Source organism: Oncorhynchus kisutch, linkage group LG15 (genome assembly GCF_002021735.2).
Source record: "Oncorhynchus kisutch isolate 150728-3 linkage group LG15, Okis_V2, whole genome shotgun sequence".
Taxonomy (NCBI): Eukaryota; Metazoa; Chordata; class Actinopteri; order Salmoniformes; family Salmonidae; genus Oncorhynchus; species Oncorhynchus kisutch.
This window is the reverse complement of record NC_034188.2, coordinates 2,807,276-2,828,881: the sequence shown is the minus strand read 5'-3', so window position 1 is coordinate 2,828,881 and position 21,606 is coordinate 2,807,276. Positions and strand designations below refer to the sequence as shown.

General features: G+C 47.6%; 1 protein-coding gene across 3 annotated transcripts; it reads right to left on the bottom strand.

Annotated features, from left to right (window-relative positions):
• Positions 1 to 6,605: 6,605 nt before the first annotated feature.
• prelid1a (PRELI domain containing 1a) lies at positions 6,606 to 17,508 on the bottom strand. 3 transcript variants are annotated; one of them, XM_031789486.1, is made up of 6 exons: positions 17,378 to 17,508; positions 16,718 to 16,862; positions 14,829 to 15,054; positions 14,362 to 14,475; positions 13,096 to 13,174; positions 6,606 to 12,144 (listed from the first exon to the last, which is right to left on the bottom strand). In XM_031789486.1, exons 2-6 carry the CDS (start codon positions 16,807 to 16,809, stop codon positions 12,020 to 12,022), a joined length of 636 nt encoding a protein of 211 aa, XP_031645346.1. In that variant the 5' UTR covers positions 16,810 to 16,862; positions 17,378 to 17,508; the 3' UTR covers positions 6,606 to 12,019. The 3 variants fall into 3 exon arrangements, with proteins under 3 accessions (XP_031645346.1, XP_031645347.1, XP_031645348.1); XM_031789487.1 differs by having other exon boundaries at positions 16,718 to 16,859; positions 17,378 to 17,501; XM_031789488.1 differs by lacking the exon at positions 17,378 to 17,508 and adding an exon at positions 17,088 to 17,314.
• Between the last annotated feature and the right edge of the window lie 4,098 nt (positions 17,509 to 21,606).

The following is a 21,606-nucleotide window of genomic DNA, read 5'->3' as shown; positions in this document are numbered from 1 at the left end:
CAGGAGGAACAACCTCAACAACATTACTGAACAGGACAGGAGGAACAACCTCAACAACATTACTGAACAGGACAGGTGGAACAACCTCAACAACATTACTGAACAGGACAGGTGGAACAACCTCAACATTACTGAACAGGACAGGAGGAACAACCTCAACAACATTACTGAACAGGACAGGAGGAACAACCTCAACATTACTGAACAGGACAGGAGGAACAACCTCAACATTACTGAACAGGACAGGTGGGACAACCTCAACATTACTGAACAGGATAGGTGGAACACCCTCAACATTACTGAACAGGACAGGAGGAACAACCTCAACAACATTACTGAACAGGACAGGAGGAACAACCTCAACATTACTGAACAGGACAGGAGGAACAACCTCAACATTACTGTACAGGACAGGAGGAACAACCTCAACATTACTGAACAGGACAGGAGGAACAACCTCAACATTACTGAACAGGACAGGAGGAACAACCTCAACATTACTGTACAGGACAGGAGGAACAACCTCAACATTACTGTACAGGAGGACTACACACAACAACAACCGGGGAAAAGTGATCATTTTTTAAAACATTTGATTTGATCTAACTTCTCGTTCAGCTCTGACTTACTGAGCTGGATCTGTTTTTAAAATATATATTTTGCTCAAATCTCTGAGCAGGTTTAAAAAAAAATAATCTTAGTCTGACCTCTTAGACAACATCCACTCAAGGACAGTCCAACATAATTTGGTGGATGGTTTTATTTGTCTTCTTTTACACCGGTGTGTGTGAATTGGAAATGTGTTTTGTTTCCATGTCTCAACTCTCCTCAACACCTTCAGAGTCACAGCCTGGGGGGTTAGCCATTATCATTAAGTGCCTTGCTCAAGGGCACATCGACAGATTTTTCACCTCGTGCAGATTCAAACTAGCAACCTTTCGGTGACTGGCCGCTAACCGCTAGGCTAGCTGCCGTCGTATGAATGGCGGTAGGAATAATTGAGCTCCATTACACTTTCTTACCACAGTATCATTGACTTCAAATAGACACAACAGGGTAGTATTCATTAGAAAACACACTAAAACAAGGAGAGACTACCTGTCCAATAAGAAGAGCTCTGGTTTGTTTTCCGTTGCAAACCGTTTTGCCACCGTGTGCTCTAATGAATACGATCCGTGTGATGAAGGCGATTCCACCGAGCGTCATGGATTGAATAGGCGCTCTGCTCACTGTCCACGACCGTGACACTGGGATTGTGTCCCAAATGGAAGCCTGTTTCCTATATAGTGCACTACTATAGACCAGAGCCCTATGGCACCCTATTCCCTATATTATGTAGTGCACTACTTTAGACAGGGCCCAATTATGTAGTGCACTACTTTAGACAGGGCCCAATAATGTAGTGCACTACTTTAGACAGGGAACAATAATGTAGTGCACTACTTTAGACAGGGCCCAATAATGTAGTGCACTACTTTAGACAGGGCCCAATAATGTAGTGCACTACTTTAGACACGGCCCAATAATGTAGTGCACTACTTTAGACAGGGCCCAATAATGTAGTGCACTACTTTAGACCTGGCCCAATAATGTAGTGCACTACTTTAGACAGGGCCCAATAATGTAGTGCACTACTTTAGACAGGACCCAATAATGTAGTGCACTACTTTAGACAGGGCCCAATAATGTAGTGCACTACTTTAGACAGGGCCCAATAATGCAGTGCACTACTTTAGACAGGGCCCAATAATGTAGTGCACTACTTTAGACAGGGCCCAATATTGTAGTGCACTACTTTAGACAGGGCCCAATAATGTAGTGCACTACTTTAGACAGGGCCCAATAATGTAGTGCACTACTTTAGACAGGGCCCAATAATGTAGTGCACTACTTTAGACAGGGCCCAATAATGTAGTGCACTACTTTAGACAGGGCCCAATAATGTAGTGCACTACTTTAGACAGGGCCCAATATTGTAGTGCACTACTTTAGACAGGGCCCAATAATGTAGTGCACTACTTTAGACAGGGCCCAATAATGTAGTGCACTACTTTAGACAGGGCCCAATATTGTAGTGCACTACTTTAGACAGGGCCCAATAATGTAGTGCACTACTTTAGACAGGGCCCAATAATGTAGTGCACTACTTTAGACAGGGCCCAATAATGTAGTGCACTACTTTAGACAGGGCCCAATAATGTAGTGCACTACTTTAGACAGGGCCCAATAATGTAGTGCACTACTTTAGACAGGGCCCAATAATGTAGTGCACTACTTTAGACAGGGCCCAATAATGTAGTGCACTATCTACTAATTATCTGTAATTATAATCTGGCCCCAGTCTACTAATTATAATCTGGCCCCAGTCTACTAATTATAATCTGGCCCCAGTCTACTAATTATGATCTGGCCCCAGTCTACTAATTATAATCTGGCCCCAGTCTACTAATTATGATTAGGCCCCAGTCTACTAATTATCTGTAATTATGACCTGGCCCAAGTCTACTAATTATAATCTGGCCCAAGTCTACTAATTATAATCTGGCCCCAGTCTACTAATTATAATCTGGCCCCAGTCTACTAATTATGATTAGGCCCCAGTCTCCTAATTATCTGTAATTATGATCTGGCCCCAGTCTACTAATTATAATCTGGCCCCAGTCTACTAATTATAATCTGGCCCCAGTCTACTAATTATGATTAGGCCCCAGTCTACTAATTATCTGTAATTATAATCTGGCCCCAGTCTACAAATTATCTGGCCCCCTGACCATCCGCTCAAGAATTGTTTTTGTCCGCGGCTGAATCTCGTTGATGTTCTCTGACATAGGGATCTGACATAGGGAACAGGGAACCCTTAGGAACCCGTACCAGTTCACCGAACGGTGCTACAATCTGTTGCTCTAAGGTCTTCTACACAATATCTCTATATTGGAAAACGCTGCCTTAAACTCTCCAGCCTTTCACTCCAGCTAACAAGCTTCAGGAATATTATAACGTATTGTCACCATGTACAGCACTTATTAAGTCTGTAGTCTGTCTGTTCTGTTATTGTGACTGAGTCTGTCTGTTCTGTTATTGTGACTGAGTCTGTCTGTTCTGTTATTGTGACTGAGTCTGTCTGTTCTGTTATTGTGACTGAGTCTGTCTGTTCTGTTATTGTGACTGAGTCTGTCTGTTCTGTTATTGTGACTGAGTCTGTCTGTTCTGTTATTGTGACTGAGTCTGTCTGTTCTGTTATTGTGACTGAGTCTGTCTGTTCTGTTATTGTGACTGAGTCTGTCTGTTCTGTTATTGTGACTGAGTCTGTCTGTTCTGTTATTGTGACTGAGTCTGTCTGTTCTGTTATTGTGACTGAGTCTGTCTGTTCTGTTATTGTGACTGAGTCTGTCTGTTCTGTTATTGTGACTGAGTCTGTCTGTTCTGTTATTGTGACTGAGTCTGTCTGTTCTGTTATTGTGACTGAGTCTGTCTGTTCTGTTATTGTGACTGAGTCTGTCTGTTCTGTTATTGTGACTGAGTCTGTCTGTTCTGTTATTGTGACTGAGTCTGTCTGTTCTGTTATTGTGACTGAGTCTGTCTGTTCTGTTATTGTGACTGAGTCTGTCTGTTCTGTTATTGTGACTGAGTCTGTCTGTTCTGTTATTGTGACTGAGTCTGTCTGTTCTGTTATTGTGACTGAGTCTGTCTGTTCTGTTATTGTGACTGAGTCTGTCTGTTCTGTTATTGTGACTGAGTCTGTCTGTTCTGTTATTGTGACTGAGTCTGTCTGTTCTGTTATTGTGACTGAGTCTGTCTGTTCTGTTATTGTGACTGAGTCTGTCTGTTCTGTTATTGTGACTGAGTCTGTCTGTTCTGTTATTGTGACTGAGTCTGTCTGTTCTGTTATTGTGACTGAGTCTGTCTGTTCTGTTATTGTGACTGAATCTGTCTGTTCTGTTATTGTGACTGAGTCTGTCTGTTCTGTTATTGTGACTGAGTCTGTCCTTCATTTGATTTCATTTATATAAACTATCCACACAGCACTTCTTATTTGCATCCCAACAAAGCACAATAATTCTCTTTTCTAGTGCACTACTGTTGACCAGGCTCCATAAGGCTTCGGTTAAAGTAGTGCACTACTGTTGACCAGGCTCCATAAGGCTTCAGTTAAAGTAGTGCACTACTGTTGACCAGGCTCCATAAGGCTTCAGTTAAAGTAGTGCACTACTGTTGACCAGGCTCCATAAGGCCTTCAGTTAAAGCACTATATATACTACAGGGGTTCTCAAACTTTCATCAGGGACCCCCCTCATAATTAGAACTGGAGTGTGATCAAAAACAGAAAAACATAATTCAAGTAAGTATACTAGGACAAGAGCAGTGCATGGATTCCCTCCACATGGCTTCCCTCCACATGGCTTCCCTCCACATGGCTTCCCTCCACATGGCTTCCCTCCACATGGCTTCCCTCCACATTTTCAGATCCAGCATAAATTGTCGCTTAAGAACATGCATTGAATTAATCTAAAAAATTATTCCACGGATTCCTTGGACAAAATGTGTTAAATCTGTTGTAAAAAAAAAATGTATATCTGCTGACCCCCTGCAGTACAGACCCCACTTTGAGACCTCCTGGTCTGGCTGCTGACCCCCTGCAGTACAGACTCCACTTTGAGACCTCCTGGTCTGGCTGCTGACCCCCTGCAGTATAGACCCCACTTTGAGACCTCCTGGTCTGGCTGCTGACCCCCTGCAGTACAGACTCCACTCTGAGACCTCCTGGTCTGGCTGCTGACCCCCTGCAGTACAGACCCCACTTGGAGAACCCCTGGTCTGGCTGCTGACCCCCTGCAGTACAGACCCCACTTTGAGACCTCCTGGTCTGGCTGCTGACCCCCTGCAGTACAGACCCCACTTGGAGAACCCCTGATATAGGGGATAGGGTGCTATTTGGTGATGTACCCCTTATATATTGTAAAGGTTGTGGGCAATATCACTATGAGCAATGCTTCTACTGAACTGTGGGGTGAGTTTCTCCAGAAAACAAAGATGATCTTTATCCTTCAGATCATTGATGATCAAGATGATCTTTAGCCTTCAGATCATTGATGATCAAGATGATCTTTAGCCTTCAGATCATTGATGATCAAGATGATCTTTAGCCTTCAGATCATTGTCTATCCATTGGACTTGAGATGATATTTTACGTTTTTAGGAAACGTACCCCTGGGCTTTCCCAGACACAAATTAAGATTAGTAGTCCTGGACAAAACAATATTTTTGATATAGATTTTCCTTTGAGCTTGCGTTTTAATCCACGGCTGAGGCAGGGATTAAATCCGGGCGCAGGTTACAGGCATTGTTCCCACGTCCGTGGAGAACCCATTCACAGTAAACGCTACGTATTATGGCAGCTCAATCTGAAATTACCTTTAAAAAACGCAATGCTTATAACCCGCGATCGGATTTAATCCGGTCTAAATCGTGTGCCCAGGAAACCACCATCTTTCAGTTACCTAGCCATATTGTAAGAAGACTGTTTGTATTTAATTAGTTTCATGTTTCTGACGTGGACATTATGGAACTCATAGGAAATGCAGGCGTCTTTGCTAAGTGTCCATAGGGGTGCTTCAATGATGCATATTTTGCAAACATTTGATTGACAATTGCTCGTATGAATTTAGCCATTGAATATGCATTACTCAGTATATCTTGATTATACCTGCAATAGAGGCCATGTTTGGGCAGAAAGCATTATTTTGGTATGTAATACAGTACTTGCAATTTACATGTATGCAACTATAGCCTTGGATACCAGGCGTAGCCAACGAGACCAGATTTGGAAGGATGGCTCCGCGAGACTAATGCAACGGTCTTACAAGTACCGGTCTACTAAAACAAAACTCAATGTGGATTTGATCCTCTGAGTTGACTGACTGGATGTTACCCACTGAGGTGACTGACTGACTGGATGTTACCCACTGAGTTGACTGACTGGATGTTACCCACTGAGGTGACTGACTGACTGGATGTTACCCACTGAGTTGACTGCCTGGATGTTACCCACTGAGGTGACTGACTGGATGTTACCCACTGAGGTGACTGACTGCCTGGATGTTACCCACTGAGGTGACTGACTGCCTGGATGTTACCCACTGAGGTGACTGACTGACTGGATGTTACCCACTGAGGTGACTGACTGCCTGCCTGGATGTTACCCACTGAGGTGACTGACTGCCTGCCTGTTACCCACTGAGGTGACTGACTGGATGTTACCCACTGAGCTGTGCTGACCGACTGCCTGTTACACACTGAGCTGTGCTGACCGACTGCTTGTTACCCACTGAGGTGTGCTGACCGACTGCTTGTTACCCACCGAGGTGACTGACCGACTGCCTTCAGGATGTTTATACCCCAACAAGATGCCTTACGACCTTGTCATCGCAACAAGAAAATGTCTGTATATCTATATGCACTTAGTCTTCCTCTGTCCCAGTACTATCATGTAGCATTTGTATAGGTATGTATGCCTTTTGTATGAATAAATATTTGTCATATTTAACACATCACTTCCTTGTTATTCAAAGGCAGTATGAGATGATTTGAGGAAGACAACGAAAAAATAAACCAGAAACAGATTCTTTAATTAGTATTCATCAATAAGTCCATACTGTTGCTTAAACATTACACATTCATAAATTGTATACATTTTCTTTAAAAAGAAGATTCTCAGGAACTTGTGTACTTTTATAGCCAGTAGTTATGAAAGTAAGCACTCATGAGCCAAAAGTGGTACCCGAAAATGGTGTACTACATCATATATGTGTACCATGTCATTGCCCCGCCTCTCGCTCTGCTGTGTGTGCAACCTTACTAGCTGTCACTCAAATGGAGAGGGCCCGAAGCTCAGAACTCTAATTGCTTGGGGCTGGCCCATGTAGGGGGAAAAGGGTTAGAAAAACAGTCTTTCAAACGAGGGATTTCGTGGCTAATTGAGGTAAAAAAATTTTTTAATTCTGCTCATAAATTATCTCATGTTTATAAACGGGATGATCAGAGGCCTTGAATGCTGATTGGCTGACAGCCATGGTATATCAGACCATATACCACAGGTATGAGAAAACATACATTTTTACTTCTCTAATTACATTGGTAACCAGTTTATAATAGCAATAAGGCATCTCAGGGGGGTTTGTGGTATATGACCAATATACCACGGCTAAGGGCTGTGTCCAGGCACCCCGCGTTGCGACGTGCCATATACCACACCCCCTCGTGCCTTATTGCTTAAACTAACCACACATTGACACATCCAGCCCGTTTAAGAAAACAAAAAAAACAGTTGTCCAAGTTCCAGAGCATGTCTTTAAGTGAAATTATACCCGTTTTTTGTGTGCAAATTTGGCTAATTTTCTGAAGCTAATTTCTTCAAGCATAGACAGACATTGATATCCACAGCAATCCTGTCTTTTCACAATGCCAAGAGAGAGCCAAGTAGCAGCTCTCCCTCTAGCCAAGGATGATCACTTCCAAGAGAGAGCCAAGTAGCAGCTCTCCCTCTAGCCAAGGATGATCACTTCCAAGAGAGAGCCAAGTAGCAGCTCTCCCTCTAGCCAAGGATGATCACTTCCAAGAGAGCCAAGTAGCAGCTCTCCCTCTAGCCGAGGATGATCACTTCCAAGAGAGAGCCAAGTAGCAGCTCTCCCTCTAGCCGAGGATGATCACTTCCAAGAGAGAGCCAAGTAGCAGCTCTCCCTCTAGCCGAGGATGATCACTTCCAAGAGAGAGCCAAGTAGCAGCTCTCCCTCTAGCCGAGGATGATCACTTCCAAGTAACGACTGCAAAATAACGTGGACCCCCCCCCCCCCCCCTCCCCTCATCACACTAGTAACAACTTCAATTTAAAGCAATGAATTATCATTCTGAATCAACAAAAAATATATATAATGTAGCGCTATAACTGAAATCAATTAACCTGTAGCGAAGAATAGAGATTCAGGGAGATTACTTTGAGAGAGGTTTTTTTGAGTAGTCTAGTTTACAGAAAACAAAAGATGATTTTGAAAAATATTAAATATTTACAAATCGTAAGCAACTGAAGATACGCAGTCAGTCTCATCTACTGTGTGAGAAACACAACTATATGAAGGTCAAGGAATTACAACAGACAGGAGAAATGCTTCCTGTAATGGAATAGACAGAAGTGCACGAGGGGTTAAAAGAGTCCTTAATGTCTCTGGTCTAAAGTAGTGCACTATATAGGGAATAGGGTTCTATAGGGCTCTGGTCTAAAGTAGTGCACTATATAGGGAATAGGGTTCTATAGGGCTCTGGTCTAAAGTAGTACACTATATAGGGAATAGGGCTCTGGTCTAAAGTAGTACACTATATAGGGAATAGGGCTCTGGTCTAAAGTAGTGCACTATATATAGGGAATAGGGTTCTATAGGGCTCTGGTCTAAAGTAGTGCACTATATAGGGAATAGGGTTCTATAGGGCTCTGGTCTAAAGTAGTACACTATATAGGGCTCTGGTCTAAAGTAGTGCACTATATAGGGAATAGGTTTCTATAGGGCTCTGGTCTAAAGTAGTGCACTATATAGGGAATAGGGTGCCATTTGGGACTCAGCCACTGAGCTGGAGGGAAATGGTGGGTAGGCCTACAGATCTAGGATCAGCTTCCCCTCTAACCAATCCTAACCTTAGCCATTATTGGGAAAATACTAAAAAGTGACCCAATATCAGCGCGGAACTCCCTCGTCGTCCCCTACGGCTATGACAGTATTCAGTAGGTCACGAAAAACAACTTGAGTCACATTCATTTCTGGAGACATGAACCAGTCTCTTGTACTAGCTAGCCACCAATAAAAGGACAAGACCAACCAACACCAACGTCAGCCGTGCCCAGTAGATCACCTGCTGGGTGGGACTGGTGTTGTCCTGTCCCCAATGCTGCCACATGCCTCCGACAAGATCAACCCAGTTACTCAGTTTACATTCTCTGCAGGTACAGTAACCCCTTCTATAGCGTTTAGCCTCTTCCATTTCTCATCCCTTTCTGCTGCAGGTTTGTCTCATTGAGATAAGCATCTACACACCAACTGATAAGACCACGACAGGTTGGAGGGAGTAGAATGGAAACTAGCCCGGTGCGTTCACCTCCCTGTTAGAGTACTGTACTGAAGGAAAGGAGACAAGGAAAGGAAGCTAGTGAGGACTATTGAGACTCAGTCCAGACACTTGTTAGAAGACACAAGTCTAAAAAAGGTGCCGCATGGTCAATCCGATGTCTGCGGCGGCAGTACAGCGCGTTACTGTGTCGCGGCAGTACAGCGCGTTACTGTGTCGCGGCAGTACAGGCAGTACAGTGTCGAGGCAGTACAGTGTCGCGGCAGTACAGGCAGTACAGAGCGTTACCGTGTCGCGGCAGTACAGAGCGTTACCGTGTCGCGGCAGTACAGAGCGTTACCGTGTCGCGGCAGTACAGAGCGTTACCGTGTCGCGGCAGTACAGAGCGTTACCGTGTCGCGGCAGTACAGAGCGTTACCGTGTCGCGGCAGTACAGAGCGTTACCGTGTCGCGGCAGTACAGAGCGTTACCGTGTCGCGGCAGTACAGAGCGTTACAGTGTCGCGGCAGTACAGCGCGTTACCGTGTCGCAGCAGTACAGAGCGTTACCGTGTCGCGGCAGTACAGAGCGTTACTGTGTCGCGGCAGTACAGAGCGTTACTGTGTCGCGGCAGTACAGAGCGTTACTGTGTCGCGGCAGTACAGCGCGTTACTGTGTAGCGGCAGTACAGGCAGTACAGCGCGTTACTGTGTCGCGGCAGTACAGAGCGTTACTGTGTCGCGGCAGTACAGAGCGTTACTGTGTCGCGGCAGTACAGCGCGTTACTGTGTAGCGGCAGTACAGGCAGTACAGCGCGTTACTGTGTCGCGGCAGTACAGAGCGTTACCGTGTCGCGGCAGTACAGAGCGTTACCGTGTCGCGGCAGTACAGAGCGTTACTGTGTCGGGGCAGTACAGCGCGTTACTGTGTAGCGGCAGTACAGGCAGTACAGCGCGTTACTGTGTCGCGGCAGTACAGCGCGTTACTGTGTAGCGGCAGTACAGGCAGTACAGCGCGTTACTGTGTCGCGGCAGTACAGAGCGTTACCGTGTCGTGGCAGTACAGCGCGTTACCGTGTCGCGGCAGTACAGCGCGTTACCGTGTCGCGGCAGTACAGAGCGTTACCGTGTCGCGGCAGTACAGAGCGTTACCGTGTCGCGGCAGTACAGAGCGTTACCGTGTCGCGGCAGTACAGAGCGTTACCGTGTCGCGGCAGTACAGCGTGTTACTGTGTAGCGGCAGTACAGGCAGTAGCGTTACCGTGTCGCGGCAGTACAGCGCGTTACCGTGTCGCGGCAGTACAGCGCGTTACCGTGTCGCGGCAGTACAGCGCGTTACCGTGTCGCGGCAGTACAGAGCGTTACCGTGTCGCAGCAGTACAGAGCGTTACTGTGTCGCGGCAGTACAGCGTGTTACTGTGTAGCAGCAGTACAGGCAGTACAGAGCGTTACTGTGTCGCGGCAGTACAGCGTGTCACCGTGTTGCGGCAGTACAGCGTGTCACCGTGTCGCGGCAGTACAGAGCGTTACTGTGTCGCGGCAGTACAGCGTGTTACTGTGTAGCAGCAGGACAGGCAGTACAGAGCGTTACTGTGTCGCGGCAGTACAGCGCGTTACTGTGTCGCGGCAGTACAGGCAGTACAGAGCGTTACTGTAATGCAGCAGTACAGAGCGTTACTGTAATGCAGCAGTACAGAGCGTTACTGTGTCACAGCAGTACAGAGCGTTACTATATCACAGCAGTACAGAGCGTTACTGTGTCGCGGCAGTACAGAGCGTTACTGTATCACAGCAGTACAGAGCGTTACTGTGTCGCGGCAGTACAGGCAGTACAGAGCGTTACTGTGTCACAGCAGTACAGCGTGTTACTGTGTCGCGGCAGTACAGGCAGTACAGAGCGTTACTGTGTCGCGGCAGTACAGGCAGTACAGAGCGTTACTGTATCACAGCAGTACAGAGCGTTACTGTGTCACAGCAGTACAGGCAGTACAGAGCGTTACTGTATCACAGCAGTACAGAGCGTTACTGTGCCACAGCAGTACAGAGTGTTACTGTGTCGCGGCAGTACAGGCAGTACAGAGCGTTACTGTGTCGCGGCAGTACAGGCAGTACAGAGCGTTACTGTGTCGCGGCAGTACAGGCAGTACAGAGCGTTACTGTGTCGCGGCAGTACAGAGCGTTACTGTAATGCAGCATCTGCAGAAGTCAGAGCAAACATACTTTTTGGAGCTTCCCAGAGCTGTTGTGAAGGAAGTTGTCGAGAGAGTGAGTTTGTGTTTATTCAGGACCTACCGCCCTCACCTACCGTCAACCAATCATGTCAATGCGGAGCCCTCCACATTGTTACAACATTTGAGAGGTGCACAGCGATGCGGTTATGGCGCTTGATTCGGCCTCTGCACGCCTCCGGAGACTCGTCGCACCCTCCATATGGCCTCCACCATTTGATCAGATTCAGCATAAAATGGGCTTTAACTGTATTGGTTCATCCCCTAGATCACCGTCACACCTTGAGTCACAAAATTACAGAAACATTCACAAAACTACCAGGTTTTCCAGAAATCCTGGTTGGAGGATTCCGGGTTTTCCTTCTTACGGTAATCTTTCAATTTCTGGAAAACCTGGTCATTTTTGTTAACGGATTTTGCATCCATAACCACAGATCTAGGATCAGATTCCCCTACCTCAATAAGATCTGATCCCAGATCTGAGTAGGGACAACCAGACCTGGGTTCAAATAGTGCCAGCCAGGCATGCTCAATCCATCCCAGATAAAGTCTTTGAATCAAGGCAGGACTGACAGGGGCCAATGTCTACTTCCTCCCTCTGACACCTCGCATTCTGGGTTTAAGTTTCTAGGATCAGCTTCGCCTGCGCCACTCCTAAACACATATCAGCATCTAGGGGAAGCTTCACCCTACACTGGCAGCTCAGACATACTGTTGTTTCTTGTGAGCCTGTGAGGCCAGGCCTTTGGCTTTCTCTTTAGCTACCAGAGCCGTCTCCCTGGCCCTCTCTGCAGCATGCTCAGCCAGGGTCCTGGAGGGGGTATCACCTGGAGGAGAGAGGAAAACATAGTGGTTAGAGAAGGGACTGGTTTCAGGGCCTGGTTTAGACCTGGGACACCAGCCGTCGTTCCCCTGTAATCAGGGCCTGGTTTAGACCTGGGACACCAGCCATCGTTCCCCTGTAATCAGGGCCTGGTTTAGACCTGGGACACCAGCCATCGTTCCCCTGTAATCAGGGCCTGGTTTAGACCTGGGACACCAGCCGTCGTTCCCCTGTAATCAGGGCCTGGTTTAGACCTGGGACACAAGCCGTTTCCACCCCACCCCAGTCCCGTTTCCACCCCACCCCAGTCCCGTTTCCACCGCAACACAGTCCCGTTTCCACCCCAACACAGTCCCGTTTCCACCCCAACACAGTCCCGTTTCCACCCCAACACAGTCCCGTTTCCACCCCAACACAGTCCCGTTTCCACCCCAACACAGTCCCGTTTCCACCCCAACACAGTCCCGTTTCCACCCCAACACAGTCCCGTTTCCACCCCAACACAGTCCCGTTTCCACCCCAACACAGTCCCGTTTCCACCCCAACACAGTCCCGTTTCCACCCCAACACAGTCCCGTTTCCACCCCAACACAGTCCCGTTTCCACCCCAACACAGTCCCGTTTCCACCCCAACACAGTCCCGTTTCCACCCCAACACAGTCCCGTTTCCACCCCAACACAGTCCCGTTTCCACCCCAACACAGTCCCGTTTCCACCCCAACACAGTCCCGTTTCCACCCCAACACAGTCCCGTTTCCACCCCAACACAGTCCCGTTTCCACCCCAACACAGTCCCGTTTCCACCCCAACACAGTCCCGTTTCCACCCCAACACAGTCCCGTTTCCACCCCAACACAGTCCCGTTTCCACCCCAACACAGTCCCGCTAATAATAAGGAACTGAACTGATCGCACCACCTTATTTCCCAGCGTAATAAAACTGGCCTCCATCTTACCTTGCATTTTGGCCAGGACGTATTCAAACCCTTTCATGGTCTTTGTAACACTGGTCTTGAACCGGGCGAGGCCGAATTCCTGTAAAATGAGGCCAGAGATTAATTCAAGTTATCACTAACAGGAATCTGTTTAGACACAGACGAAGCTTCCTCACTAACACATCAGTCATACCATCACAACAAGACCATCACTCCCCATCAGTCATACCATCACAACAAGACCATCACTCCCCCATCAGTCATACCATCACTCCCCATCAGTCATACCATCACTCCCCCATCAGTCATACCATCACTCCCCCATCAGTCATACCATCACTCCCCCATCAGTCATACCATCACAACAAGACCATCACTCCCCATCAGCCATCAGATGGCTACACACCATAGACGGCTACACATCTACATGGACAGTTACATACTATAGACGGCTACGCACTGTAGACGGCTACGCACTGTAGACGGCTACGCACTGTAGACGGCTACGCACTGTAGACGGCTACGCACTGTAGACGGCTACGCACTGTAGACGGCTACGCACTGTAGACGGCTACGCACTATAGACGGCTAAGCACTATAGATGGCTACGCACTATAGACGGCTACACATCTACATGGACAGTTACATACTGTAGACGGCTACGCACTGTAGACGGCTACGCACTGTAGACGGCTACGCACTGTAGACGGCTACGCACTGTAGACGGCTACGCACTGTAGACGGCTACGCACTGTAGACGGCTACGCACTGTAGACGGCTACGCACTGTAGACGGCTACGCACTGTAGACGGCTACGCACTATAGACGGCTAAGCACTATAGACGGCTACGCACTATAGACGGCTACACATCTACATGGACAGTTACATACTATAGACGGCTACGCACTGTAGACGGCTACGCACTGTAGACGGCTACGCACTGTAGACGGCTACGCACTGTAGACGGCTACGCACTGTAGACGGCTACGCACTGTAGACGGCTACGCACTGTAGACGGCTACGCACTGTAGACGGCTACGCACTGTAGACGGCTACGCACTGTAGACGGCTACGCACTGTAGACGGCTACGCACTGTAGACGGCTACGCACTGTAGACGGCTACGCACTGTAGACGGCTACGCACTATAGACGGCTACGCACTATAGACGGCTACGCACTGTAGATGGCTACGCACTGTAGACGGCTACATACTATAGATGGCTAGATAGATGGAAGGGTGTGGAAGTGTGTGGATATGGTTTTCTCTGGCCTGGATAACACACACCTGTATAGCTCTGGAGAGCCCGTAGATGTTAGACGAGATCCAGGCCTCTCTGTTAATCTCCGTCCAGCTGGTGTTGTCAGGGTTAATTCTGTACTCACAACGCTCCTCCACAGACTGACAGGGGAATGAAAACATAGCAAGACCTTATTATGATAGTATATGCAGCCCATGGAGTCTTATAATGTGATTTAACAACTGGAGTAGGAGATGTAGAGTAGTATTACGAGCTGAGCTGGTCTTCATAGTGACTTCAGGGTAAGTCCCACCAGAGAAATATAGCTCAAATTCAAATAGATTCAGATAGAAAGAGGAAGACTTGCGTTGGCTCCCTGAGCGAATGCCTAGGCTTTAGCTCAGCGGGCTAACACAGTCACAGACCAACAGGAGACCCAGGTTCAATTCCCGGTCGGTCACACATACCATGGCTAATATGGTGACGGTTCGAATCCCCAGTCGTTCACACGTACCATCATGCGTGCGTGGCTGATGTTCCAAGTCAGCGTTGTCATGGTTCTGTTCTGGGGGTCCACGATGGAATCCTCGATGATGTAGGCGTGCCTGGCCATGGTAACCGGCAGGTACTTCTCCATCCAGCGAGGGGCGCGGTTAGTTTTGGTCAGCAGTCGCCTAGAGACCAGACAGTTACCGGGAGTTACATCCCTGAAGATGATGTCCTCCGTTAGGACATGGTTACTGTGGGGAGAGAAGAGATGACAATTGTAAAAACAGTATCAGAGACTTTGGGGAGAGAGGAGATGAGAGTTTGTAATATTGTATTACTGTTAGAGACATGCTAGGGAGAGAGATGAGATGGGTGAACTAGGGTGGATTCAGAGAGACTTTCCAGCTTAAAGGGATACTGCAAGATTATAGGTCACAACGATGTCTACACGTCTCTCTTTCTTACCTGTAGGGGTTGGGGGGGGGGTCATCTTTCTTACCTGTAGGGGTTTGGGGGGGGGGGTAATCTTTCTTACCTGTAGGGGTTGGGGGGGGGGTAATCTTTCTTACCTGTAGGGGTTGGGGGGTAATCTTTCTTACCTGTAGAGGTTGGGGGGGGGGGGGGGGTAATCTTTCTTACCTGTAGGGGTTGGGGGGTAATCTTTCTTACCTGTAGGGGTTGGGGGGTAATCTTTCTTACCTGTAGGGGTTGGGGGGTAATCTTTCTTACCTGTAGGGGTTTGGGGGGGGGGGGGTAATCTTTCTTACCTGTAGGGGCTGGGGGGTAATCTTTCTTACCTGTGGGGGTTGGGGGTAATCTTTCTTACCTGTAGGGGTTGGGAGGGGATAATCTTTCTTACCTGTAGGGGTTTGGGGGGGGTCATCTTTCTTACCTGTAGGGGTTGGGGGGGGGGTAATCTTTCTTATCTGTAGGGGTTGGGGGGGGCAATATTTCTTACCTGTAGGGGTTGGGGGGGGGTAATCTTTCTTATCTGTAGGGGTTGGGGGGGTAATCTTTCTTATCTGTAGGGGTTGGGGGGGTAATCTTTCTTACCTGTAAGGGTTGGGGGGGGGTAATCTTTCTTACCTGTAAGGGTTGGGGGGGGGTAATCTTTCTTACCTGTAGGGGTTGGGGGGGGTAATCTTTCTTACCTGTAGGGGTTGGGGGGGGGGTAATCTTTCTTACCTGTAGGGGTTGGGGGGGGGGGGGGTAATCTTTCTTACCTGTAGGGGTTGGGGGTAATCTTTCTTACCTGTAGGGGTTGGGGGTAATCTTTCTTACCTGTAGGGGTTGGGGGTAATCTTTCTTACCTGTAGGGGTTGGGGGGGGGTAATCTTTCTTACCTGTAGGGGTTGGGGGGGGGGGGGGTAATCTTTCTTACCTGTAGGGGTTGGGGGTAATCTTTCTTACCTGTAGGGGTTGGGGGTAATCTTTCTTACCTGTAGGGGTTGGGGGTAATCTTTCTTACCTGTAGGGGTTGGGGGTAATCTTTCTTACCTGTAGGGGTTGGAGGGTAATCTTTCTTACCTGTAGGGGTTGGGGGTAATCTTTCTTACCTGTAGGGGTTGGGGGGGGGGGTAATCTTTCTTACCTGTAGGGGTTGGGGGGGGGGGTAATCTTTCTTACCTGTAGGGGTTGGGGGTAATCTTTCTTACCTGTAGGGATTGGGGGGTAATCTTTCTTACCTGTAGGGGTTGGGGGGTAATCTTTCTTACCTGTAGGGGTTGGGTGTAATCTTTCTTACCTGTAGGGGTTGGGGGTTGGGGGGTGTAATCTTTCTTACCTGTAGGGGTTGGGTGTAATCTTTCATACCTGTAGGGGTTGGGGGGGGGAGGGGGTGTAATCTTTCTTACCTGTAGGGGTTGGGGGTAATCTTTACCTGTAGGGGTGGGGGGGGGGGGTAATCTTTCTTACCTGTAGGGGTTGGGGTATCGCTCCCAGAAAGCAATGCAGACTTGGTCCCAGGAACTTTTCAGATGACCCACGCAGGCAAAGTACTTCACCATTTTTCCCGAAAAATGATGACTTCATATGTAACTTACACTTTGGCAAATACCTGCTAGAAGAACAGGACACGTGAGTAAACTCAAATTAGCTCGTACGTTATCAATTGCATGCACGTTCGCCCAATCAATCGTGAAATTAGAAGGCTGCACTAAAAAATAAACGAAACTCCTAGATAATGCATAGGAAGTGGAATGGTGTGTTTTAAAATGACAGCTGTCAATCAAATGTAGTGAAATTATATCAGTAACGTGCGCACTAAGTCACAGCTAACGTTTACCTGTTCATAATATAGCTATATTTATGTCCATATATACCGCTCGATATGCAACGTATTTCTTCTAAGAACATCGTTAGTGACAGTTTGACAGGTAATGGAATACAAACTGAAATCTACAAACTGAAATGGTCACGTCCGCACGCAGTCCCTCGAGTATTCCTAGAATGCTAAGATAAAGCTCTAGCTAGCTAGCTTAGCATAGCGTGGGAGTCAACGCCATGAATTAATTAACTACATAATTTGACCGATTTTCATGAAGAAGAAAAAAAATAAAAAATAATAATGATTACCTCGTTGGCAACACCATTTACAGGGTGCATTTTCTACTACTTTTAGAAGAATGTAGCTTGCAGCTACATGACAAACTGACTTGGGCGGAAGGTTAGCAACAACGACATATCCGGTGCGAGGAGGGTAAGGAAGGAAGAGGCGTCGCGAGAGAAAAATAAAAAAGGAAGAGGAGTCGCGAGAGGTTTAACTGACTCCAAAAATCTGTCTTTCTCCAGCAGGCGGCGTTGTTTCTGGGGAGGGACGATGGTGCAAGCGAAGAAGAAGCTTGAATCTGATGGCGGAGGAAATAAGGATTAATTGACTTTTGTCCCCAAAAGGATGGACAAATAAGTACAATTATTTTGTTTTGAGCTACGGAACAGGACACCTGTCAAAATAGTAATTTTTGGAGTGTCAGATGATGTTGACATTTTAATGCAAAATAAATCGTGTGGTTAATGGAAAGAAGGATAATAATTATTCTGTTCTGTTGTGGAGTCCCTCCCGAACCGAGTGCAGTTGGGATATGTGTAGGCTACTACCCTGTCAGAGCTTTTGTATCCAGGCCCTTGCAGTGTAAGATGTTAAATGTTTTGTCATGTAGTGTCTGCAGACGGAAGGTATGGAGCCAGAAAGCTGCCAAAAGGTTGAACGTATCGTAAGAAAAGCCATGCGCATCTGTGAACATACAAACACCATGTTACGATTACAAACTAACATTTTAGGGTTGAACAAATCTTGTTGCAATTCTGACATGCAATAATACCTTTGAGTTTCGGCAGTTTCATCTCACCTACAAAAATAAAAGGTATTCCAAACGGCCTGTGAGGCGTGTTACGCGAACAAGCATGCAACAGTATGTATATATATGACTAATTATGACAAATTCAAATATATATATATATATATATATATATATATATATTTGAATTTGTCATAATTAGTCATATATATACATACTGTTGCATGCTTGTTCGCGTAACACGCCTCACAGGCCGTTTGGAATACCTTCCTTCCATTAACCACACGATTTATTTTGCATTAAAATGTCAACATCATCTGACACTCCAAAAATTACTATTTTGACAGGTGTCCTCGTATTTAACAGAAGAGGAAGAGGTGCCCTCGTATTTAACAGAAGAGGAAGAGGCGCCCTCGTATTTAACAGAAGAGGAAGAGGCGCCCTCGTATTTAACAGAAGAGGAGGTGGAAGAGGAAGAGGCGCCCTCGTATTTAACAGAAGAGGAAGAGGCGCCCTCGTATTTAACAGAAGAGGAAGAGGCGCCCTCGTATTTAACAGAAGAGGAGGTGGAAGAGGAAGAGGCGCCCTCGTATTTAACAGAAGAGGAAGAGGCGCCCTCGTATTTAACAGAAGAGGAGGTGGAAGAGGAAGAGGCGCCCTCGTATTTAACAGAAGAGGAAGAGGCGCCCTCGTATTTAACAGAAGAGGAGGTGGAAGAGGAAGAGGCGCCCTCGTATTTAACAGAAGAGGAAGAGGCGCCCTCGTATTTAACAGAAGAGGAAGAGGCGCCCTCGTATTTAACAGAAGAGGAGGTGGAAGAGGAAGAGGCGCCCTCGTATTTAACAGAAGAGGAAGAGGTGCCCTCGTATTTAACAGAAGAGGAAGAGGCGCCCTCGTATTTAACAGAAGAGGAGGTGGAAGAGGAAGAGGCGCCCTCGTATTTAACAGAAGAGGAAGAGGCGCCCTCGTATTTAACAGAAGAGGAGGTGGAAGAGGAAGAGGCGCCCTCGTATTTAACAGAAGAGGAAGAGGCGCCCTCGTATTTAACAGAAGAGGAAGAGGTGCCCTCGTATTTAACAGAAGAGGAAGAGGTGCCCTCGTATTTAACAGAAGAGGAAGAGGTGCCCTCGTATTTAACAGAAGAGGAAGAGGCGCCCTCGTATTTAACAGAAGAGGAGGTGGAAGAGGAAGAGGCGCCCTCGTATTTAACAGAAGAGGAAGAGGCGCCCTCGTATTTAACAGAAGAGGAAGAGGCGCCCTCGTATTTAACAGAAGAGGAGGTGGAAGAGGAAGAGGCGCCCTCGTATTTAACAGAAGAGGAGGTGGAAGAGGAAGAGGCGCCCTCGTATTTAACAGAAGAGGAAGAGGCGCCCTCGTATTTAACAGAAGAGGAAGAGGCGCCCTCGTATTTAACAGAAGAGGAGGTGGAAGAGGAAGAGGCGCCCTCGTATTTAACAGAAGAGGAGGTGGAAGAGGAAGAGGCGCCCTCGTATTTAACAGAAGAGGAAGAGGCGCCCTCGTATTTAACAGAAGAGGAAGAGGCGCCCTCGTATTTAACAGAAGAGGAAGAGGCGCCCTCGTATTTAACAGAAGAGGAAGAGGCGCCCTCGTATTTAACAGAAGAGGAAGAGGCGCCCTTGTATTTAACAGAAGAGGAAGAGGCGCCCTCGTATTTAACAGAAGAGGAAGAGGTGCCCTCGTATTTAACAGAAGAGGAAGAGGTGCCCTCGTATTTAACAGAAGAGGAAGAGGTGCCCTCGTATTTAACAGAAGAGGAAGAGGCGCCCTCGTATTTAACAGAAGAGGAGGTGGAAGAGGAAGAGGCGCCCTCGTATTTAACAGAAGAGGAAGAGGCGCCCTCGTATTTAACAGAAGAGGAAGAGGCGCCCTCGTATTTAACAGAAGAGGAGGTGGAAGAGGAAGAGGCGCCCTCGTATTTAACAGAAGAGGAAGAGGCGCCCTCGTATTTAACAGAAGAGGAAGAGGCGCCCTCGTATTTAACAGAAGAGGAAGAGGCGCCCTCGTATTTAACAGAAGAGGAGGTGGAAGAGGAAGAGGCGCCCTCGTATTTAACAGAAGAGGAGGTGGAAGAGGAAGAGGCGCCCTCGTATTTAACAGAAGAGGAAGAGGCGCCCTCGTATTTAACAGAAGAGGAAGAGGCGCCCTCGTATTTAACAGAAGAGGAGGTGGAAGAGGAAGAGGCGCCCTCGTATTTAACAGAAGAGGAGGTGGAAGAGGAAGAGGCGCCCTCGTATTTAACAGAAGAGGAAGAGGCGCCCTCGTATTTAACAGAAGAGGAAGAGGCGCCCTCGTATTTAACAGAAGAGGAGGTGGAAGAGGAAGAGGCGCCCTCGTATTTAACAGAAGAGGAGGTGGAAGAGGAAGAGGCGCCCTCGTATTTAACAGAAGAGGAAGAGGCGCCCTCGTATTTAACAGAAGAGGAAGAGGCGCCCTCGTATTTAACAGAAGAGGAGGTGGAAGAGGAAGAGGCGCCCTCGTATTTAACAGAAGAGGAGGTGGAAGAGGAAGAGGCGCCCTCGTATTTAACAGAAGAGGAAGAGGCGCCCTCGTATTTAACAGAAGAGGAAGAGGCGCCCTCGTATTTAACAGAAGAGGAAGAGGCGCCCTCGTATTTAACAGAAGAGGAAGAGGCGCCCTCGTATTTAACAGAAGAGGAAGAGGCGCCCTCGTATTTAACAGAAGAGGAGGTGGAAGAGGAAGAGGCGCCCTCGTATTTAACAGAAGAGGAGGTGGAAGAGGAAGAGGCGCCCTCGTATTTAACAGAAGAGGAAGAGGCGCCCTCGTATTTAACAGAAGAGGAAGAGGCGCCCTCGTATTTAACAGAAGAGGAGGTGGAAGAGGAAGAGGCGCCCTCGTATTTAACAGAAGAGGAGGTGGAAGAGGAAGAGGCGCCCTCGTATTTAACAGAAGAGGAAGAGGCGCCCTCGTATTTAACAGAAGAGGAAGAGGCGCCCTCGTATTTAACAGAAGAGGAGGTGGAAGAGGAAGAGGCGCCCTCGTATTTAACAGAAGAGGAGGTGGAAGAGGAAGAGGCGCCCTCGTATTTAACAGAAGAGGAAGAGGCGCCCTCGTATTTAACAGAAGAGGAAGAGGCGCCCTCGTATTTAACAGAAGAGGAAGAGGCGCCCTCGTATTTAACAGAAGAGGAGGTGGAAGAGGAAGAGGCGCCCTCGTATTTAACAGAAGAGGAAGAGGCGCCCTCGTATTTAACAGAAGAGGAAGAGGCACCCTCGTATTTAACAGAAGAGGAAGAGGCGCCCTCGTATTTAACAGAAGAGGAAGAGGCGCCCTCGTATTTAACAGAAGAGGAAGAGGCACCCTCGTATTTAACAGAAGAGGAAGAGGCGCCCTCGTATTTAACAGAAGAGGAAGAGGCGCCCTCGTATTTAACAGAAGAGGAAGAGGCGCCCTCGTATTTAACAGAAGAGGAAGAGGCGCCCTCGTATTTAACAGAAGAGGAAGAGGCGCCCTCGTATTTAACAGACT